At 41.1% G+C, this 22,420-nt stretch overlaps 1 protein-coding gene across 1 annotated transcript in view; it reads right to left on the reverse strand.

Annotated features, from left to right (window-relative positions):
• RB1 (RB transcriptional corepressor 1) overlaps positions 1-22,420 on the reverse strand; it is a 169,330-nt gene that overhangs the window by 98,695 nt on the left and 48,215 nt on the right. The window contains 6 exon segments of the mRNA XM_077811427.1: positions 5,519-5,606; positions 12,250-12,327; positions 13,316-13,425; positions 16,875-16,952; positions 21,266-21,309; positions 21,312-21,413. Of these exon segments, the coding sequence (XP_077667553.1) occupies positions 5,519-5,606; positions 12,250-12,327; positions 13,316-13,425; positions 16,875-16,952; positions 21,266-21,309; positions 21,312-21,413 (500 nt within the window).

The following is a 22,420-nucleotide window of genomic DNA, read 5'->3' on the forward strand; positions in this document are numbered from 1 at the left end:
GATGGTGTGGAAGATATATCAGTTCCATAGTCTCATCGCTTCCCCACAGAGGAAGGGAGACCAGGCTCCCCGTTGTCGGTTTATGTAGAACATAGAAGCAACACTGTCTGTTAGAATTGTCATGTGTGACCCTTTGATCAGTGGGAACAAATAGACACAGGCATTCCTGACTGCCCTTAGCTTGAGGAGGCTGATGTGGAGGGATCTCTCTGTGGGTGACCATTTCCCATGTGTCATAAAGGCCGTTTAGATGTGCACCCCACCCCCTAAGTAATGCATCGGTGGGGAGAAGCAATGATGGAGGATTTTACGCAAAGGGGATCCTTTTGCAAATGTTGGCTAGGTCTTTCTACCAGTCTAGGGAGGTTTCTACCCTGGTGAGCAATGACAGGGGTTTGTCTAGTCTGCCCCTGTTTGGTCTGTAAATTGAGCTGAACCACATATAAAGGCACTGCATGTGAAGTCTGGTATTACTGGTATGGTAATTACTGTTGTGCCCACTGCCACATGCCCCAAGGGTTTGTAGGCAGTATCTGGTAGATATTTGAGGGCTGATTTGGATAGTCTCTGTTAGTGTAGTCAGAGAGAAAAATTTGTGCTGAAGTAGGAGGGCCCTGACCCGTAAAGAGTCAAGGTCAGCACCTATAAACTCCAGGTGAGGTATTGGAGTAAGGGTTGATGTGTAGGCCCAGCTCTGTAAACAAGTGCAGCGCGACTCCAATGACTCAGTGAGCCTCTTGGAGAGATCAGGCTTTGAGGGGCAATTGTTTAGACAAGGGTAAATCATGATCCCTTGGGTGCATAAGTGGGTGGCCACTACTGAGAGAACCTTGGAAATACTCTCAGTCCTGAAGACGACGTAAAGGGGAGTAACTGGTACTAGTTGTGATTTTGTCCCAGGGTGAATCTCAGAAATCTGTGAGTTGATAAGATTGATACGTGAAAATACGTGCCCTGGAAGTCAAGGGCCAAAAACCAGTCTCCCTGTTCCAACGCCAGAATGATCATTGCTAAAGTGACCATCTTTAATTTCTGACCTTTGACAAACTTTTTGAGAGCTCTGAGGTCTAATATGGGTCTCAAGCCCCCCTTTTTCTTGGGTATTAGGAAAAACCAAGAGTAGAACCCTTTGCTCGTAGATGCTGAGGTACTGGTTCTGCAGCTCCTAACTGGAGGAGACTGTCTACTTCTTCTCATAGTAAACTCTCATGAGAAGGATTCCTGAAGAGGGACATGGAAGGGTGTTGTGGAGGAGGAAGGGCGTAAAATGGATAGAGTACCCCAGGCGAATGATCTCTAGGACCCATCGGTCCAATATTATGCACCCCCGGTACTGCACAACACTGCCAGACGGTGGCAAAATGGGTGGATTAGCAATGGTCGGATGTAGCAGTTGTAGGGAGTGGTCTACTGGCACCTTGACCAACATGTCAAAATTGATGTTTGGATGGGGAAGGCTAGTACAAGAAAGATTACTGGCTGGATGTTTTCATCTGGAGAATTTTGTTTTCTTCCTCTGTGGCTCTTCGTATCATTGAGCTGGGTATTGGGAAGTGCATGACTTATGCTGGGGCTGTGGACTAAATTTTCTCTTTTGTCCCAGAGTGTAGCAAATGGAAGGTGCTTGAGAATCCTTCAGAGAGTGAAGTGAGGCATCGGTTTTCTCCACAAAGAGCTTAGTGCCCTCAAAGGGAACATCTTCCATGGTTACCTGCACCTCCTTCAGGAAACCCGAGGTACAGTTCATCACCACCATGTAGAAATGGATCTGGCTGCAGTATTGGCCACGTCAAGGGCACATGGTAGCAATGTCTTTGCCACTAGTTACCCTTCCTGTCACCACTACAGGACAGGCCTAACAAAGAAAATAACAGAACGCTACTAGCCGTCACCTTCAGCTCCCAACTAAAACCCCTCCAACGCATTATCAAGGATCTACAACCTATCCTGAAGGATGACCCAACACTCTCACAAATCTTGGGAGACAGGCCAGTCCTTGCCTACAGACAGCCCCCAACCTGAAGCAAAATACTCACCAGCAACCACATACCACACAACAGAACCACTAACCCAGGAACCTATCCTTGCAACAAAGCCCGTTGCCAACTGTGCCCACATATCTATTCAGGGAACACCATCACAGGGCCTAATAACATCAGCCACACTAGCAGAGGCTCGTTCACCTGCACATCCACCAATGTGATATATGCCATCATGTGCCAGCAATGCCCCTCTGCCATGTACATTGGTCAAACTGGACAGTCTCTACGTAAAAGAATAAATGGACACAAATCAGATGTCAAGAATTATAACATTCATAAACCAGTCGGAGAACACTTCAATCTCTCTGGTCACGCGATTACAGACATGAAAGTTGCGATATTACAACAAAAAAACTTCAAATCCAGACTCCAGCAAGAAACTGTTGAATTGGAATTCATTTGCAAATTGGATACAATTAACTTAGGCTTGAATAGAGAGACTGGGAGTGGTTAAGTCATTATGCAAGGTAACCTAATTTCCCCCTGTTTTTTCCTACCCCCCCCCCCCGACGTTCTTGTTAAACCCTGGATTTGTGCTGGAAATGGCCCGCCTTGATTGTAAGGAGAGTGATCACTTTAGATAAGCTATTACCAGCAAGAGAGTGGGGTGGGGGGAGGTATTTTTTCATGCTTTGTGTGTATAAAAAGATCTTCTACACTTTCCACAGTATGGATCCGATGAAGTGAGCTGTAGCTCATGAAAGCTTATGCTCAAATAAATTGGTTAGTCTCTAAGGTGTCACAAGTATTCCTTTTCTTTTTGCAAATACAGACTAACACAGCTGTTACTCTGAAACCTTCTTGGATGATGGCCTTAAATTGTTTGTGATGCGACTTGGGCAGCTGCTCAAAAAAACTGTTCAGTTTCAAGTAATTCCCATACTCGTATTTCACCACAGGTACTTGGAAGTTGGCAATTCAAAACTGAACCATGGCCGAGAAGTATGCCTTCCTCCCAAATATGTCCAGATGCTTCCAGTCCCTAGAGCGGACTTCATGTGGTGTTCATGGCCACAAGAATTGACAGCATCCACCACAATGGAGTTAGGTGGAGGGCTGAAGAAAAGGAACTCTGTTTCTCTGGCCAGGACACAGTACTTTTTGTCTGCTCACTTGCAAGTCAATGTGACTGATGCTGGGATCTGCCATATGGTTCTTGCGAGATCAAGAAGGGCTTTATTGATAGGGAGGACCACTTTTGAGGAGGAAGATGTGTGCAGGATGTTCAGGAACTTATGGTGCATGTCCTTTACTTCCTCCAGAGGTATCTCTGCCTGCCGCTGTAGTCTTCCTTGGGCTGTAGGTACCGGGCTTGGTCTGTCTCAGTGCCGATGGTACCCAGGATATTGAGCATGCCGGGGATTGTTTGTGGCTAGCTCATGGTGGGGACTTCCTGCTCTTTTTTTCAACTTATAAGAGGGGTCGGCGGCTGATTTCTTAACTCAATGGCCCTTGGATGTTGAGGGCTATGGAGAAGACTTACATCTACATGGAGAGTCTTTGAGCAGGTCCAGAGATGGTCTGAGAGCTGCCTCCATAAATATGATCTTCTGCCCTAGCTCTCTATCCTTGCGAGACTGAAGTCTAAGCTGCTGGCAGAGAGTGCACTTTTGAGGAACGTGTCCTTCCCCGAGGCAACGAATGTACCATGAGTGCATGTGTGCAACAGGAATAGCCTTGTTGCAGGAAAGGCACTTCTTGAAGCCCAGAGAATCAGGCATACCCCGTTGTGAGGAGGATGGGTCCCCAATGGAAAGGGTGGGAAGAAAAAACTATTTGGGGGGAACATGTCAAAAATAAAAGATATTAGACTAACTACTACTAAAAACTAAGCTCTAGAAAGAAAGCACAAGGTAATAGTCACTAACAAAATGCCAGTAACTCCATCTCTAGTCAGGGGTGGTTGAGAAGGAACTGAGTGGGGTTAGCCCACGCATGCTGACCAGCCTCGTGGCAAGGCACAAGGCAAGAGCGTGCATATGCAGGCATAACGGACACTGCTACTGAGGTTCTCTGATCAGCAGTCAGGGATGCAAGCACACCTACAGTGGCGAAGCCATAGGGTCATTACACAAAGAAGTAGTTCTGAATCTTTATGGGAGATTAGGAGGTGGTCATATTTTTATCCTCAGCAATATCCACTAACTACAGCCTGATTCAGCAAAAAGCATCTGTGATAGGGCATCTACCTCACACTGGCAGGACAACTGACTGCAGTGACTACTGGGGAACTGACTGGACTAGGAGCTAAACTCCCCGGAAGAGGGGGGTGGGGGAAGGGGAGAAGGGGACGGGACATGGGTAGTAACACAGCTGGAGGGCCAAGCCGTGAAGAGGATGCTGCGGTTCCTGATGCTATGAGAGAGATTGCAGGCAGATTGCCGAGGAGTGACGGTGTGCAGACCGTGGATGGGGGCATGAGCCTCTACCCAATTCCCAGCACAGCAAGGAGGAGGTGCCAGTCTGGAGGCAAGTGCACTCTATGACAGCCTCTTAGCACATACTTAACTCTAAACATTGGAACTACTCACACAAAGTCAATGGGACTACTTAAGTGCTTTAAGATAGGTACATACTTAACACCTTGTCCACAAGGGGAATTCAAGGCGAAATTAGTGAAAAGTAGCTAGGGTATAAATTTAAAGCACAAGAGCCATTTTGCAGCAACTCCCCATGTGGACACTTATTCCACAATAAGCGTACCTTTGTGCGCTTTAGCTTAATCTACTTCCTAATCTAAATTGCACAAAGGTCCTCTTACTGCAGAATAAGTGTGTCCACATGGGGAGTTAGTGAACAGTAGCTATTCACCATTAGCTATTCCTGGCTCTCCGTTCCCTCCCATGTACATAAACCCTAAATATCTTACTGAATCAGGACCTGTCTCCTGTTCATTATACAGCCTCTAGCAATACAGATTTGGCTTTTTCCCCCCTAAACAAAGGAATCTTAGTGTAGTTGAAGGACCATAAGATTTCCAGCAAAATATCAACAAGTTGTTACGTGCTTGTAAAATTCACATACAGACAAGTTCTCTTTCAAAGAACAGTACTAACGCATGTTTAAACTGTCATGAGTCCTAAATAAGATGTGTACTAAAGATCTTATATTCATAACTTATGGTAGGTACAAGAGCTGTTGCATTCCTGTGTCCTTGTTGGTTTCACAATGCACTGAACATTAGGATATTTGAAACAAATATTGAACTGATCCTCCATCAACAACTACGAAGATCAGAGTTGACATTCTTGATATTTCTAAGATAAAAATTAAGCAGAAAAAAATTTCTTGCACACCTTTATAAACCATAAAAAAGAAAATGAGGGCACAATCCCCACGATTTTTAAGAAGTCCTTTCTAGGTCACCTTTAGTAAAGAACACATGCTATTTATTTGGTTGATAATCCAAAGGATATAATTGTATAGGTACTTCCTCAGAAATGCTTACTCTAGTTAAAAAAAACCTAGTCACTTACATTAAAATATGAGATGAGATTATCTGATGGTTTATCACTTGCTGAATTTAAAATCATCATCAACTGCTGGATAGTATTCATTGCAGCCCTGAAAAAAATGTAATAAAATATGTTAAACACTTATTTCGTACACCTTCAATATCAGGAAAGAATTTTCTAATTGTTCCCTGACACAGTTTACTGAAATGCACACAGCAACTCTATAAACAGAACAAATCAATACATAACTAACTCAGTAATAAATCAAACTGATGGGGAAATTAACTACACTTCTTTGATTTAAGTTATGAATATTCATCACCACCACCACATCCCCATCACATCAACATCAACAAAGTAAAGTAACAACAGAACGATAACAAGCTAAACATTAATATCAGCAAACAAGATGTGCAAATAAGCACCAAATTATAATTAAAACTGAGGTTTTGTAAATTAAAACATTTTTCTCTTTACTCTTATCTACAAAAAATAGCTGTAGCATCATCTATAGATCCAGGAACTAAAATTAAATCTGCATTGTACTGTCAGGCTTGCAGTGTCATAAGAAATTACAGAATTTTGACAGATATTTTGGAGGAGAACGTTTGTTTCTATATCATGACCACCACCATCACTCCCCTAGGCAGGCCAATAGCCAACAAAGTGCATTAAAAATACATGTCTTTTCATTCTACAGACTCAAAATCAGAAAGTGGCCACATTAAACCTGAAACCACTCTCCCTTCCTGTTTTATTAAGAAGGCTCTATGTGTCTGGAAGTCCCACTCCCACCTTCCATCGCTCTAGCTAGACCAGATGCATTTTAAGATAATTCACAAGTTAGGATTTGTAGTATTACATAACATGGGTCATGAAGATGAGCTGATTAAATTAAATGAAGATATTAAATATTGGGATGCACAACTCAACCAATATTTAAGTTTGTTTTCTTATTAGGAAAAGTGAGCAGAATCCCTTATCACTATTTTGATTAAAAAGTTTAAAATACTATCTGAGTTATTTACAAGTTCACACATTTTCCTCCTTTTCAGAGACTTTACATAACAAAAAATTCTCCAGAAATTGTCTTGTTAGACCTGTTTTTACAGACACAAAAGGTGAAAGCAAAAACCCCACCACCTATTTAGGCTCTTACACTCATGCCGATAGGTTTCTTGCCAAAAATGGATTTCAAACCCACGCAGATGCTGTCCATTGGTTCAAGTCCAATGCCTTAGCTTAGAAAGCTGTAAAAAACTACCCCATGTAACTATGACGCCTTTTGTCTTTAAAGATTGATAATGTTTAAAAGGTAGTGACAATACATAGGATCCTCCTGCTCCTTCCAGAAAAATGATGAAATTAAAAGCACCCCAAGAGGCTAGCTCTTGTTACAATAAATTAAAAATGGTTTCCCTTCGGGAAGCCCAGCCCTAATGCGGGAATAAGGACTCCTCTCACATAGCATGTAGTTGCACGGATGGTGATGGAACTGCTACTTGTTTTTAATGGTTAAAAATGATCCTGTCAGACAAGGCAGGTGCTTCTTTGTGCGCATTAATGCCTGACCATCTCACATTTCCAGATTTTAGGGGTGTTACATACATCCTCCTGCCTGATAATATATGCACATCATATAGATCTGAGGCACATAGACAACATGAATTAAATCTAAGAGTACTGACATGCAAACCTTCTACAGCATGCTATATTTCAGAAAAATGCCTTTATGTAGCTTGTATTTTCTATTTATGGTTTTACAGGTGATTTTAAAAAAAATTTTAATAGAACAAACGTATGATTGATTTAACAATTTATCCTCAAGATCTACTAAGCAGCTTGACAAGTGTCAGTAGTTTATATTTCCACATCACTATATTCCTGAGAAACTATTAGGGAAGACTATTAGGGACCAGGGAAGAGTATAAAAATATTGCTCGGGCATGTAGGAATGAAATTAGGAGGGCCAAATCGCACCTGGAGCTGCAGCTAGCGAAAGATGTTAAGAGTAACAAGAAGCGTTTCTTCAGGTATGTTGGCAAACAGAAGAAAGCCAAGGAAAGTGTGGGCCCCTTAATGAATGAGGGAGGCAACCTAGTGACGGAGGATGTGGAAAAAGCTAATGTACTCAATGCTTTTTTTGCCTCTGTCTTCACGAACAAGGTCAGCTCCCAGACTGCTGTGCTGGGCATCACAACATGGGGAATAGATGGCCAGCCCTCTGTGGAGAAAGAGGTGGTTAGGGACTATTTAGAAAAACTGGACGTGCACAAGTCCATGGGGCCGGATGAGTTGCATCCGAGAGTGCTAAAGGAACTGGCGGCTGTGATTGCAGAGCCATTGGCCATTATCTTTGAAAACTCGTGGCGAACGGGGGAAGTCCCAGATGACTGGAAAAAGGCTAATGTAGTGCCAATCTTTAAAAAAGGGAAGAAGGAGGATCCTGGGAACTACAGGCCAGTAAGCCTCACTTCAGTCCCCAGAAAAATCATGGAGCAGGTCCTCAAAGAATCAATCCTGAAGCACTTACATGAGAGGAAAGTGATCAGGAACAGCCAGCATGGATTCACCAAGGGAAGGTCATGCCTGACTAATCTAATCGCCTTCTATGATGAGATTACTGGTTCTGTGGATGAAGGGAAAGCAGTGGATGTATTGTATCTTGACTTCAGCAAAGCTTTTGACATGGTCTCCCACAGTATTCTTGTCAGCAAGTTAAGGAAGTATGGGCTGGATGAATGCACTATAGGGTGGGTAGAAAGCTGGCTAGATTGTCGGGCTCAACGGGTAGTGATCAATGGCTCCATGTCTAGTTGGCAGCCGGTGTCAAGTGGAGTACCCCAGGGGTCGGTCCTGGGGCCGGTTTTGTTCAACATCTTCATAAATGATCTGGAGGATGGTGTGGATTGCACTCTCAGCAAATTTGCGGATGATACTAAACTGGGAGGAGTGGTAGATACGCTGGAGGGGAGGGATAGGATACAGAGGGACCTAGACAAATTGGAGGATTGGGCCAAAAGAAATCTGATGAGGTTCAATAAGGATAAGTGCAGGGTCCTGCACTTAGGACGGAAGAACCCAATGCACCGCTACAGACTAGGGACCGAATGGCTAGGCAGCAGTTCTGCGGAAAAGGACCTAGGGGTGACAGTGGACGAGAAGCTGGATATGAGCCAGCAGTGTGCCCTTGTTGCCAAGAAGGCCAATGGCATTTTGGGATGTTTAAGTAGGGGCATAGCCAGCAGATCGAGGGACGTGATCGTCCCCCTCTATTCGACATTGGTGAGGCCTCATCTGGAGTACTGTGTCCAGTTTTGGGCCCCACACTACAAGAAGGATGTAGATAAATTGGAGAGAGTCCAGCAAAGGGCAACAAAAATGATTAGTTTCAGAGTAACAGCCGTGTTAGTCTGTATTCGCAAAAAGAAAAGGAGTACTTGTGGCACCTTAGAGACTAACCAATTTATTTGAGCATCTGGAACACATGACTTATGAGGAGAGGCTGAGGGAACTGGGATTGTTTAGTCTGCGGAAGAGAAGAATGAGGGGGGATTTGATAGCTGCTTTCAACTACCTGAGAGGTAGTTCCAGAGAGGATGGTTCTAGACTATTCTCAGTGGTGGAAGAGGACAGGACAAGGAGCGATGGTCTCAAGTTGCAGTGGGCGGGGTTTAGGTTGGATATTAGGAAAAACTTTTTCACTAGGAGGGTGGTGAAACACTGGAATGCATTGCCTAGGGAGATGGTGGAATCTCCTTCCTTAGAAGTTTTTAAGGTCAGGCTTGACAAAGCCCTGGCTGGGATGATTTAATTGGGTATGGGTCCTGCTTTTGAGCAGGAGGTTGGACTAGATGGCCTCCTGAGGTCCCTTCCAACCCTGATATTCTATGATTCTATCAGGTTCTGAAATGAATGTATTGTAAAGTTTGTTTTCTCCCCAATTTTTAAACGTAAATATATTAAACATACAGCATCATCAAATTGTTGCCAGTACTAACAATCATTGTGGTAGGTGTTATGGCATTGGGTAAAAAAAGATTATGCTGTAAAAAGCATGTTAGAGACCCGAGATAAGCACGCTTGCTCAGAATGGTATAAATAGGCATCTGGGTATGCGCAACCTTCTGATGAATGACAGACTAGTGTGGTCAAATTATAATCCAACAATGTATAGATAATTTGTACAGCTGTTTTGCCATGTGTGCACTCAAGTAAGGTTAGTAAACAGAACTGAAGCTTGTTCATGACTTAAAATATACAAAATAAAACTAGCCATATAAAATACCTATTAATAAAGTGGAATATTTGGTTAATAATTTACCCCTATTTATCAAATCCTTTTTAAGCCTGGCAGACTGTCTAAGGTTCTTTAAATCGAAAGTCTGTAGTCTCATTGTTTATAAAACAGGAACAGAAAGAGGATTGGGTATGCCCAGCCATTAAATTTACATAGGTACCAGAGTGGCTAAGAAGTTAGAGCATGAGCCCACATGGGTACAGTTCCATCTCTGTTTTTTTTTCTCATTATTGTTTGTTGAGTGACATAAGTAAATTTGAACAATAGCTTTGTTTGTATATTTGTTTTAACCAATTAAAATTACATGAAGAGGAAGCAAATGTAACAACTCCACAAATTTCAGTCGAACAGTAATGAAACTTATTATCTTACTCCTCCACCCTTGATCAGCCTTCATGTATATTCAGGACATAAGAGATATTGGATAACACAGAGGGTTTACAACTTATGACAGTGAATTTAGCTAGCTTGCTTAACATGAAGTTCTTCATATCCCTCTTTCCTAGCCACAAACGGTCCCTCATATCTCGTGCTTAAGTTCTTCTGGCTCTTACACAGGCTGAGGCCTCAACTGCTTTTGTCAAGACAGATCTGGTAAATGGCCACATCGGGACAACTTTCAACACTTGCTGAGAAAGCAAGCTTCGGGGGGTCCTGGCATGCTGTAAGACCTTATGGCATTGTTCCCTCATGCTTCCCACTTTCAGGGATCTCTTTTTATGCACCCTACTAAAAACGCTTTTCAATTCCCACTGGTTAGAGTTGTCCCAAATAGATCTCTGATTAGTATCTCTCTGGGGTTAAAGAAAATTCTCATTAGCTGAGTAAATAGAGATGGGGGCTTTTATTCACAGACAGAACAGACTTATATGAGTGCCTGATTACGTGGGTCATGGCACTCTAGGGAGAACTGCTTTTTCTTCTGCCACTTTAAAAATTTTGATCTGAGTTTCTCTAACAGACTTTTTTTTTAAAAAAAAAAAAGCATGGATGGGAAGAAGCAGTACAGGAGCTGTTATATGAAAGGACTAGAATGAAACCAGACAACTCAGTGTTATTATGCCCTTACCTAGTATTTAAACCCAGATATCCCCTAGGTAAAGCTATTTTTCAAAACACTACCTAAAGGGCCTGATCCAAAAGCCATTAAAGTTAATGGAAAGACTCCCCCTGACTTTAATGCGCTTTGGCTCAGATACACACTGTCAAGTAGAGAGAATCTACAGTAAGTTTAAAAGTAAACACCAAGTTTTCATAATAAGCCTTATGAGCCATCAGTTAGTTGCATACAATCACCTCTGGGACATAAGTGACCAAAAGTTTACTGCCATCTGCTGGCAGTTATGTAGTCTATGCAAAATGAGTTGCTGGTCCCTGGCCAGTTCCTAGTGGACAAGTGACCAGGTCTGTGTAACTGTCAGCTGGCACCCGTCTGGTAGTTTGAGAAGAGAGGCAAAGGACTGAATAGGCATAAAGTCTCAACTTCCCCCTTTACTCCTAGAACGGTTCTTGGCAAGTCAGAGTAGAAGCACATCAGCAAAGCTTTGTGCAGGCTTGGACTGCTACTGCTGCCTATCTTGTATCTGTTTCTGTGGACCAAAGATTCCAGGCTTCATGGACGTGAATCTTAGCCTTTCACAAGCCCTGTAGTTTGTTTTAAAATGCTGTTGTAATTTGAAAAGTGATTACACAAATGGCATCATGAAGTTTGTCTGTAAATGGCTTCCTTACTAAATATGCTGAGTTTATAAATAAAGAGACAGTCTAACTCACAAAACTGCCAACTAGACCTGAGAACTGAAAGTCACGCTGAGTTCTTTCTGGTTAGAAAATCGTAATAAGTAATAAAGATTCTTCAATTCGCTTTTAGCTACATTTTATTCCAGATGTGCAAACCTAGAGCCTCCAGTTTCTCTCCCACAACAATATAGGTTCTGCAACAGTAAAGAGTAGCAAGAATTTATTTCTTGTCAGTGCAGTATCTTTACTAGTATGTAAAAATGAAAGTAGTAAGTGTATGATTCTTTAAATTCTCTCCCCACAGAATACTAAAGAGTCAAATCTTTACACAGCAAGCATGGAAGAAAACGTTTTACTAAAATGCACTTCAGTGATGCAGAGAATGAGATCATGAGCAGCACATTTAAGGAAGTTCATTTTCACACTTTCAGGCACACTGATCTATTTTACACATGTAACTCATGCTCCCTTTATATTTAGGGTACCAAACCTGAAATGTACTCAAAGCTGCCCAAGTGGTCTCAACTCCCATGGATTTCAAGGGAAATAGGAGTTGAAGGCACTCAGCACTTCTCAGGAGGCTGTCAGCACTTTCCAGGTGTTTTAAAGTGATCTTAGAATCAGAAATGCTACATTGTTCAGTTCAACAATTTTTAGAAAATTCCAGTTCAAGTAAAAACAAATGTATGCAACTTTTTAAAATACTTCATACCGAACTGGAGTCTGTGGAAGTATAAGATTAAGCTCTTCATCTGGGTTGTTTTTCCTTGGTGTTCGTTCCAACTGTAAGCTGTAGAAGGGGGAAAAGCAAAACCTTATGGAGTACTGATCTTTGAATATAGCAAGTCTCAATTAAAAAGAGGTTTTCTAAAATGACTTTTTAAAGCTGCTGGAAAAAACAAAACTGTGCACAAGATTTTCAGGAGAGCTCAGTATCCAGCAGCTCCCATTTTTTATTGTCTGTAAATTACTGATTTAAGCTAAATACGGTAGATAAAAAACTGGTTTAAATTCTTTATGTGCAGCTGTATTAAGGGTTTTCCCTGGCTTAACTATGTCAATTTAGACCATTTAGTTAAACCAGGGCATTCTTCAGGCACACCCACTGCTTTACAGGATGCATATTGCAAGCTCTCTCACCTTCACTGAAGGAACAGAAGTGCTGAACCTTTAAAGATGTCCTTTCTCCAAAACATTAACCACTGAAGTTCAACAGGAGTTAACTAACAAGTCTGAGACAGTGTAACTAAAGGTTTTGTCTACACTGCCCTGCAGTTCATCTTAGGGATGGTGTAAATAACAGTGCACACCAAAGTGCTGCACTATAACTCTCGGGCTGTGGGCGCTGTGAGCATGAACTAAAACTCATGCCTGCAGAGTCCACATGGAGGAGTCACAGTGCAGCACTTTGGTGTGCACTCACTCCTGTAGGCCAAACTGTGGGTCAGTGTAGACAAGCCCTGAGAATCCATTCCTCTCTCAATTGCTCAACTTGCACTTATGACTCCAAGGACTTGTGTAGAATGGGAAAATAAGCAATGTTAAAATAATTAGTTAACATGTTTTTAAATATCAGTTAGCACTTAGTTTAGACCGACCAGGACAGGTGATTAAAAATGTGTTACCTGACTAACAATACTGAAAAAAAAAAAAACGACTTTTAGGCTAGACAAGACCTGAATTTCCAGTGTAAAAAGTGACCAGTCAGAACAGTAAAACCTTTTAGGCTACCTTTATATATCATATAGGAGTAAAAAGAATTAAGAAGAGAGTGTTACCATTCTATGTGATTACGCTGCAAAGTTTCATCATTATCCAGAAATAATCGTGCGTCTATATCTTTATTTTTCAGGTAAAGCTCTTCATATTGTCTTGAGAGATCCTCAACCTAAAAAGTGTGGAAGTTTTATTCTTATAGGATCCATTTTGACAAGGTATTGAATATTGTATTCATGAACTAGGGAGAGGAATGTTTCATTCTCTACTTTAATATAGATTTAATTTATTTTGACACAAATCTCTCTTAAGTCCCAAAGTCATTTCACTGTAGATATAATTAGGGCTCTGTGTCTGTCACCGAGGTCGCAGAAGTCACGGATTTAGTCACTGTGGCTGACCCGGGGGCCAGCTGCTCAGGTGGCCCCAGGGACCGCAACACCAGCCATTGCTTGGGCAGCCCCTGGCAGCTGGCCCCAGGGATTGTCCAAACAGCAGCCCCTGGGTCAGCCGGAGCAGCCGCTGCTCCGGCGGCTCCTAGCAGCAGTCGCCAGGATCTGGCAGCTGATGCCACTGGTCCTGCCCCCACAGCAGCCTATTACAAGATGGAAAAATTCAAGTTTGGAGCCCACAATTCCTCAGAAATTTCTCCTGGAGCCCTGAAAATAGCTGAAATTTCATTGAAATGGGCCAAGTCTTTTAGAGAGTGGGAGTGGTGTGCCTACAAATAAGTGGAATTTTTTAAAAACACTGACTCCTGGGACAACTTTTCTACATATCTGGAGCAATGTGCTGTGAGAGCAGGGTCTAGCTGGATAGGTAAAGAGGCAATCACGATTCAATTCAAATCTCCCAACGTCTTAGATTTGGAGCTCCAGAATGCACTGGTGCCTCAGAGGCCAGGAAGTTTGAAATCAAGACCCAAGAGCAGATTTTCTAGCAGTGATTAGATCTCTCCACTGCATGACCTTGTCTTATTTCTTTAAAAAAAATCCCTAGGCAATTATATGCAATATGTTTATGAAGCTTAAAAACTGCAGTTTTTTTGTTTTTGTATTTTTTTTTTAAACTGAGCATGAACATAGGAGCTGGGGGAGGAGGAGGGTTTAAAGTTACTGGCCCGATATTGGCCCTCACTCCAGTTTTTGCACTGCTCTCGTATGCCCATAAACCCATTTTAGCCAGCTATCAGAGGATGCTCACAGGTGGCATAGAGTGAGTTGTGCTGACTCTATGGCACCTCCCCCCCATCATACCCTTCAGCATACTGGAAGCAGGATGTATGCCCAGACTGCTGCTGTGCTCTGGTAATCCCCAGGTAACATAGAAGACAGACCAATCTAAAGCTAAGGCTCCACAGTGTAAACATCAATGACAACATAGCCTCCTAGTATAGACACAGCTTACATCAATAAAAGTAGTTTTTCTGTTGCTGTAGGAACACCGTCTCCCTGAGTGACACAGCTATGTCCACAGAAGCATTCTTCCATCAACATAGTGGCTTGTATGGGTTTATCAGCACAGCTATGTCAGTCATGGGTGCATTTTTTGCACACCCCTGACCAATGTAGCTATAACAATATAATTTGAGTGGAGACCAAACCTAAGCTGTATGTGAGGCTGAGATATGCCCAGCCAATCTCAAGACTGGAATGCTTAGCGCCACTTTTAATTCTCATCTCCACTATCAGCCACACCAGGCAAATCTCAGCTGTAACACATAATTATATAATCGTGGGGATAAAGGATATGTTTTACTCTAGTCAGATTATCTTCTGAGTTCCATTATAACTCCCTCCTTTCATACAGTATGTTCATAACTTGTTCAACATTTGTCTTTTGGCAGGAAAGTGTTTACTACCCCACAATTTTCTGAAAATTAAGGGGTTTTTAAAAATAGATTTCTTCTCCATTTCAGAAAATCAGCCTCAGAACATAAACCAGTCAGCTGCTGCCACTGCTACCACCTTGTTCACCAAGCACAAATCTTTACCAAAAACAGCAGCTGTAAGTGTGAATTCACCTCCAACGCCCATATTTACCACGTCAGTATGAATGTCACATGCACACTTATGGGGGATTTAAACATTATCATCATCAAGCCCAGGCAGTTTTGCTTACTTTTAAAAAAGGAATTTTAGTCTAAATATATCTATATCCAATGCTAACGGCTATTTATGCTAATGAGTTAAGTTTCTTGTAATCAAACTGAATGATATATGCTACTAGGTCTTTTCACACTGATCACAACTAAGGCTGAAAATTCTGAGAGAAACATTTGTTGTTAGTTTTGTTCAGGCCTACATTTGACCACTGCCTATTACACTATGTATAGTCCTTTATTTTGGGGTATCTCTGGAGTTCCTCACTCTGGAAGAGTGAGAATCCTGTGATGATGGTATTTTTAAAGAAGGTAGAATTTGTAATCTTGCAGTAATTTGAAGTTACCATCGCATACAATTCTCATCCACAGAGTTTGGGAGATAATGTTTTTCAGGTGGTTTTGATGTTAAAATTCTGTGTGAGAGGTTTATGCAGAACTAGCAAAAGTTAAACAACTGGATTTGTTTGATAGGTAGGCTGCATTAATCTGTCAGTTAGGATCTATGTAGTGTGCTAACTTTGCCTGAGCGTGACTGGAAGTTCAGCCAGAGCTGGAAGGCATGAGTCTCCTATGCTTAGGGACTGTTTTTGTTTTTCTTGTAAGTTTACTGTTGGTAAAGACTATCAAAGAAGTAGTGGGCATCGAACTCAAGACAGAAGATGTCTGTAGTGGGTCTTATGTTTTTGCTTTGTTTATTCCTGTTAAGAGCCTGAATAAAATATAGCCTGCTAGGAATTGTGGAGATTCTGGTTTATACAACAGCTTCAATAAAATGTTTTCCAGTTACCAGCTTTGCCACAAATACAGATTGATTCATGGTAGGTTTAACTGTGTAAAGGCCATTTTTAATCCAATTTTAAAAAAAAAAAGTTAATACATTTTATGCTTCATAAATGCTTACTGCTTAAGGCCTCAGTCCAGCAATTGTAACACATGTAGGTAGACTGTTGCACCCACACTGAGCTCCAATGAAGTAAAGAGGGCTCTCTGTGAGGTACAGCAGTCCACAGTTTAGTCAATTGCAAAAGTACGGCCTAAATCTTGAGGATATTCATATATCCAAGAGCAGATTAACCAGGCTGAATTAAATTTAAAACTGAGAAGGTACAGAATTACTTCTAGAGAGATTTGCTTGATTTTGTGGCCTTTATATTACTGTAGCATTAATACAAGTAAATAACCTATTGAAATCAGAGGAATGAAGCATTCTTTAAAATTGTACTTTATTTTGAGAAGAGTAGCAAGTTCATCCCCAGGAAGCTCATTATTAAAGTTTAAATAAAATTTAACAAACAACTGTATATCCTATATTAAGACGACTTTTAAACAAAAGGCCTATTGTGAACCTTGGAAATCCTATTAAGTCACTTTTTCTTGTGAAACACACCTTAATCCATTTATAGGCTTCTTCTAAAGTTGACACTGGAACTGCAGTACAGTGAAAGGACACTTACGTGATCTTAAACATTTTAGAATGAACCACAGTATATTTAACTATTTTTAATTACTCTAATTACCTCTGGAAGTCCATTTGAAGTTACAATACCAACAGAATTCAAAAATGGAATAAAGCTTGTGAAATATACATTTTTGACCTGGAAAAAGTAAAATGGCATAACATTACCAATATACAGAGGTACTAAACATAAGTTATTTTTACAAACAAGACACCAGCAAAACAAATTGACTGTGCTAAGCTTATTATAAGCTATTCTTAAATTACCTCAGAGTACTTAACTTCAGTCAGAAATAAAGCACTATCCTCACAGCTGAAGATTTAAGTTAATTACTAAACTGTGTGAACATCTATATCCACCACTAAAAAAATGAAGGGTCAAACTGTGGGGAAAGAAATAATGGTACTCTTTCAACCTCCAGTCTCTTCAGTTTCTGCCCACAGTAGACTGTGCAGATATTCATCGTATCCCTCTCTTACATGCTTATATGCTGATTAAAAGAGCAGTTACCTTATAGTGACTGTGGTTATTTAAGAGTCACATGTGCGTCCTATTCATAGTGTGCGAGTGCCCCAGCACAGTAGCTTGGTGTTTCCACTATCCCCATCCTGTAAGAATCATGCTCACACTTCATGTCCTTGCACTCCCTCTCCCGAGGACATAAAGTGAGCAATGACCCCAACTGCCCCTCAGTTTCTTCACTGCTCAGAATCCAAAATATTTTAAGACTCCAAGCTCCAGGGAAGGGAGGGGGGCGACTTGGTTCCACATGTGAAGACATCTCGAAGATTCAGTTACTATTAGATAAAGTGACGTTCCTCCTTTGTACTCCACATGTGGATCCCACTTTTGGTGATGAGCTAGAAGTAACCTCAAATGGAGGTGGGAACTAAGTTATTTCGGGAAAGAGAGGGGAAAAGATTGCAAAACCACCCTTCCAAAATGGGCACTTCTACTAGAAGCACTCACTAACAAATAATGTTTTGTAAACATCTGAGCTAAAGTTCAGGCAACTGCTCTGCAAGTCTGCAGTATTGGTACCTGACTTCGACATGATACCGAAGTCGCTTCTGCTCTGGTAGAATGAGTTCAAATGTTTGAAAGGAGACTTAATATATGCACTTCAAGTATAATCAGATACCCATTTTGAGATGAAGTCTTTGAGATGAAGCAGCCATTCCCTGGGATTTATTACCATAATCAATAAAAAATCTTGAAGTTTTACAGGAAGATTTATTTCTACCCAGATAGTAGAACAATGAATCTTTTCACATCCAAGGTATGTAATTTAGCTTCAGCTGGAGACTAACGAGGTCTTGGAAAGAAAATTGGTAAAAGAAGAAATTGATATGAAAGTCAACAATATTTTTGGAATAAAAGATGGATGACATCTCATAGTTACCCTGTCCATATGAAAAACTGTAAGGAAGGTTAATCATTAATGCTTGTAATTCACTTATCTTACATGCTAAGGTAATTGCTGCTAATAATGCCACCTTCACGGATTAGAAGTGAATTGGACAGATTGATAAGTATTCAAAAGGGGGTTCCATTAGAGGGGGGAAGCACTAGATTTAAATCCCATGTTGGAGCAATCTTTTTTATAGAAGGACACAAAAAAACAGGTCTCTCAAATCTGCTTACTGATGAGAGAAAACCAAAACCTTCTATAAGCAGATGAAAAATTGACAGCACTGCCAAATCTACCTTAATTGAAGAACCAAACTGGAATGTTTTAACTACAAATAACCTAAGATTTTTGGACTAGAACACTGAGAAATGGTGTGACCCTTCAACAATACCCATAAGGAGACATGCTTCCATTTTGAAGTATATGTAATTCTTGCAGAATATTTCCTGCTCTGAAGTAAGCTATTCTGTACTTCTGAAGAATATTCTCTACCTAATAAAGACATCCAGAAACCACCCAAGCTATGAGATGAAGTAATGCTAGATTTGGGTGAAAAACTAAGCCGTGGTTCTGCAATATCATGTTGTACTGAAACAGAAGCATGATAAATTGATGATCGGACAAAATCAGGAGTTACAAAAACCAGAATTGGCCAGGACAAGTGGGAGCTATCAGTATAACCTCAAGCTCCTTGCCTTATCTTCCTTAACACCCCTGGAATTAGAAAAAGAGGAAAGGCATACGTCAAATGGAATGACCAGCAAATCATGAAAGCATCCACTATAGAACCCGGACTCTTTCCCGCTTGAGAACAAAACAGATGCTTTGAAGCAACACGTCTATCTGAAGAAACCCTCCCACCTTTAGAAGATTTGGCCAATAATGAATAATTTAACTCCACTCATGAGACAGTCACTTTTCTACTAAGTGAGTCTGCTAAGCCACTGCTCTCCCCTGCGAGGTGGAGAGCTATCAAATTGATATGATTCTGGATACACCATTCTTGCAGATCTGTGGCTTCTTGACATAGATCTGATCTTGCACCTCTCTGTTTATGTAGTGGGCTGCTGTGGAGTTGTTTATGAGAATCTGGATGAAAGAATCTTTGATCAGTGGTAGAAATGCCTTGCTAGCTAGACTCAAACATTTATGTGTATGTAGGACTCCCCATGAGGCCACAGACTGAGTTGGCATCAGACCTATATGTGCTCCCCAGTGTTTCTTGGATACATCAGAATTGTGGATGGTATTGGAACAGCAAATGGTATTCCCACATGTACATTTTCTTTTGTTGTCCCATCACTTCAAAGAATTTAAAAGTGAGGAGTCCTGGATTTGTGCTGGAAATGGCCCACCTTGATTATCATGCACGTTGTAAGGAGAGTGATCACTTTAGATAAGCTATTACCAGCAGGAGAGTGGGGTGGGAGGAGGTATTGTTTCATGGTCTCTGTGTATATAATGTCTTCTGCAGTTTCCACGGTATGCATCCGATGAAGTGAGCTGTAGCTCACGAAAGCTTATGCTCAAATTGGTTAGTCTCTTAGGTGCCACAAATACAGACTAACATGGCTGTTACTCTGAAACCTGTCAGAATTGATAGTGAATTCCTAAAGCCACAAATCAAAGATGCTTCTTATGTGCATGGCATGTCAACACAGGAAAATAAGCATCCTGTAACTCAAGGGCAATGAACCAATGCAAGGGATCTCAAGCAGGAATAACTGGAGCAAGAGTTGCCATATGAAAGTTGGTTCAATCTAATGTATTTGTTTAGATTCCTGATGTTTAAGATTGGATGGCAACCTCCTTTCTCTTTTGGTATAAGAAAATAGGGTAATAGAAGCCCTTTCCCGCAAATTCTTGTGTTACCAATCCTATCACTCCTAGACTGATTAGGTCAAGTATTTTTTGACTCAGCACTCTTGAGAATGATCCCTGAATAGAGACCAGGAAAGGGTATGAATGGGAGAAAGGGAATGAAACTTAACATCCCTGATGATCTGCAGAACCCATTGGTTTGTGGTGATAGCCATCCAAACCTCTTGGGAAAAGGACAGGTGGGAACCAAACAAAGGAAGGAAGGACTACAGATCCTTGTAGATTAGTCCAAGATCATCAATCATTGCATCAAATCTAACGTCTCTGCGTCGGTTCTGACTGTGCGGCTACCAAGAACAGAGATAGAGTTCATCTCTTTTTAGATTGATCAGAAGATTTGTTAAAAAATGAGGAAGGCACAATATTTTTATATCTCAAGGAAGGAGGAGGGCGGATGAAATTTCTCCTTCCTGCAAGCTGGCATATGTAAACCTAGAGATCAGAGTGAATCCTGAATCTTAACAGAGACTCATCATATGGAGAACCATAGGAGATATTTTAAAATGTCAATAGGGCTTCTGTCGTCAACTGTTCATCTGACTAAAAACATACTAATTGACTCGGAGCAAAAAAAAATTTTATTTTTTTTTTTAAATTAGAAGCAACACACACTAGTAAACACTAAAGCCACAATAGCTCAGTATTGGCTATCCTAACAACTAACTATAAAGAGAACATCAATGTCGTTCCATTTGCTAGGCTTAGGGTAGTCCAAAGGAATTGAATGGCAGGTTGGGATTGTTGAGAGTATAATACCCTAGGGAAGGGAGTGTACAACCCTTACTAGAAACTACTAATGAAAACATTGCAAGCGGCTGGACTGGGGCACACCACAAGTAGAATCCACACGTCGAGTACTCAAAGAAAAACTACGTCAGATGCTTTATTTCACAGTTAAGTCTCCCATATCAAAAGGCAACTGCATGCACTCAAATAGCAAAAAGGGAGATTTTTAAACAGAGGAAGAAATACTGAGAAAGGGATAACACTACTGACCACTGGATTTAAACAGACTGATGATCAGGTAAAAAACTAAAATTGTTTACTGCTGCCTCAATTAATAATATCAGGTTTTAATCATAGTTTTGGATATCGCCTTGCTTGATGGACATTACACCAAGATTTAAGATTGTGAATTTTTCAAAAAGCACAAATCTACCTCATCTAAGTTACAACCATATTCTTTACAAAGGACTTCAATACTTTTGTATCTGTGTCAGTTTGTTTTGATGTACGTGTACTCCTGTTCTGACCTCGCCTTGGTGCTCGAGTTGAGCCATTAATAGACATTGCACTCACATGAGATTCTGTAAAAGACAGTCAGCATCACCACAGGATTTAAAAAAAACAAAAAACCACAAGTTTAACTAAAAACCCAAATACTTCTGACCTTTACATTTAAGCCACAAAAGAGGGTGACATGGTTTTAAGAACAGAGTCTACAAAATGTTATACAGTAGAACAGGAAGCACACTTATGGTTTATATGCTGAGAAAGGAGTTGCATCATTGACAAAATCCACATGAACAGAAAACTAATGAGAGACGTCTGCATAAGTCTTTGGACATTGTGTATTTAAAGCTACTTATGTATGGAATTTAACACTACTCAGCACTTTTCATCCACAGCTTCCAAATCATTTTGCAAATGGTGGGTAAGCATTAGTTTCCTGTAACATCCAGAGTTAGGCCGCAAGTGAAGACCACATTTCCCAAAAGCTCTACAAAGAAGGTTACTTACTTGTAACCGGAGTTCTTCGAGATGGACTTTGCATATTCACACTCTTGGAATCCACCCACTGGGTGTAGCAAGACAGCTGTACCTTCTAGTAGTGGTGCCTGTTAGGAGTGCTCACCCTCCTTTCTCCTCCCACCGGCAACCCCCATGCAGACTCAAGGGCATGGCACGGGCATTGGTGCCACTGCCCTCAGTTCTTTCCAACCTCTAAAGTTCAATACCAAGTAAATACAAAATTAGGACTCAGCAGGAGCAGAAAAGGCAGGCAGGGAGTGTGAATATGCAGAGTGCATCTCAGAGAACTTCGGTTACAAGTAACCAACCTTTGTTTGTTCTTTGAGTGTCCTCTGCAAATTCCTACTCTTGGGATAGTTTGACAAGCAGTACTTCAATAAAGGCAGAGAGAGCAGAGTCGTAATTGAATGATTGAAGTACGGCTCTGTCAAAATGAACTTCAGATCTCGATCAAGATCCAGTACTTAATTTGTGCCAGGGCTTGCCAAGGCCAGCTGATTAACCATATTACTTAGCTGCGAAAGAAATACCTTGAGAGCCAGATGGATCACACTCAATTCTC

The sequence above is a fragment of the Eretmochelys imbricata genome, chromosome 1 (assembly GCF_965152235.1).
Source record: "Eretmochelys imbricata isolate rEreImb1 chromosome 1, rEreImb1.hap1, whole genome shotgun sequence".
NCBI classification, from domain to species: domain Eukaryota; kingdom Metazoa; phylum Chordata; order Testudines; family Cheloniidae; genus Eretmochelys; species Eretmochelys imbricata.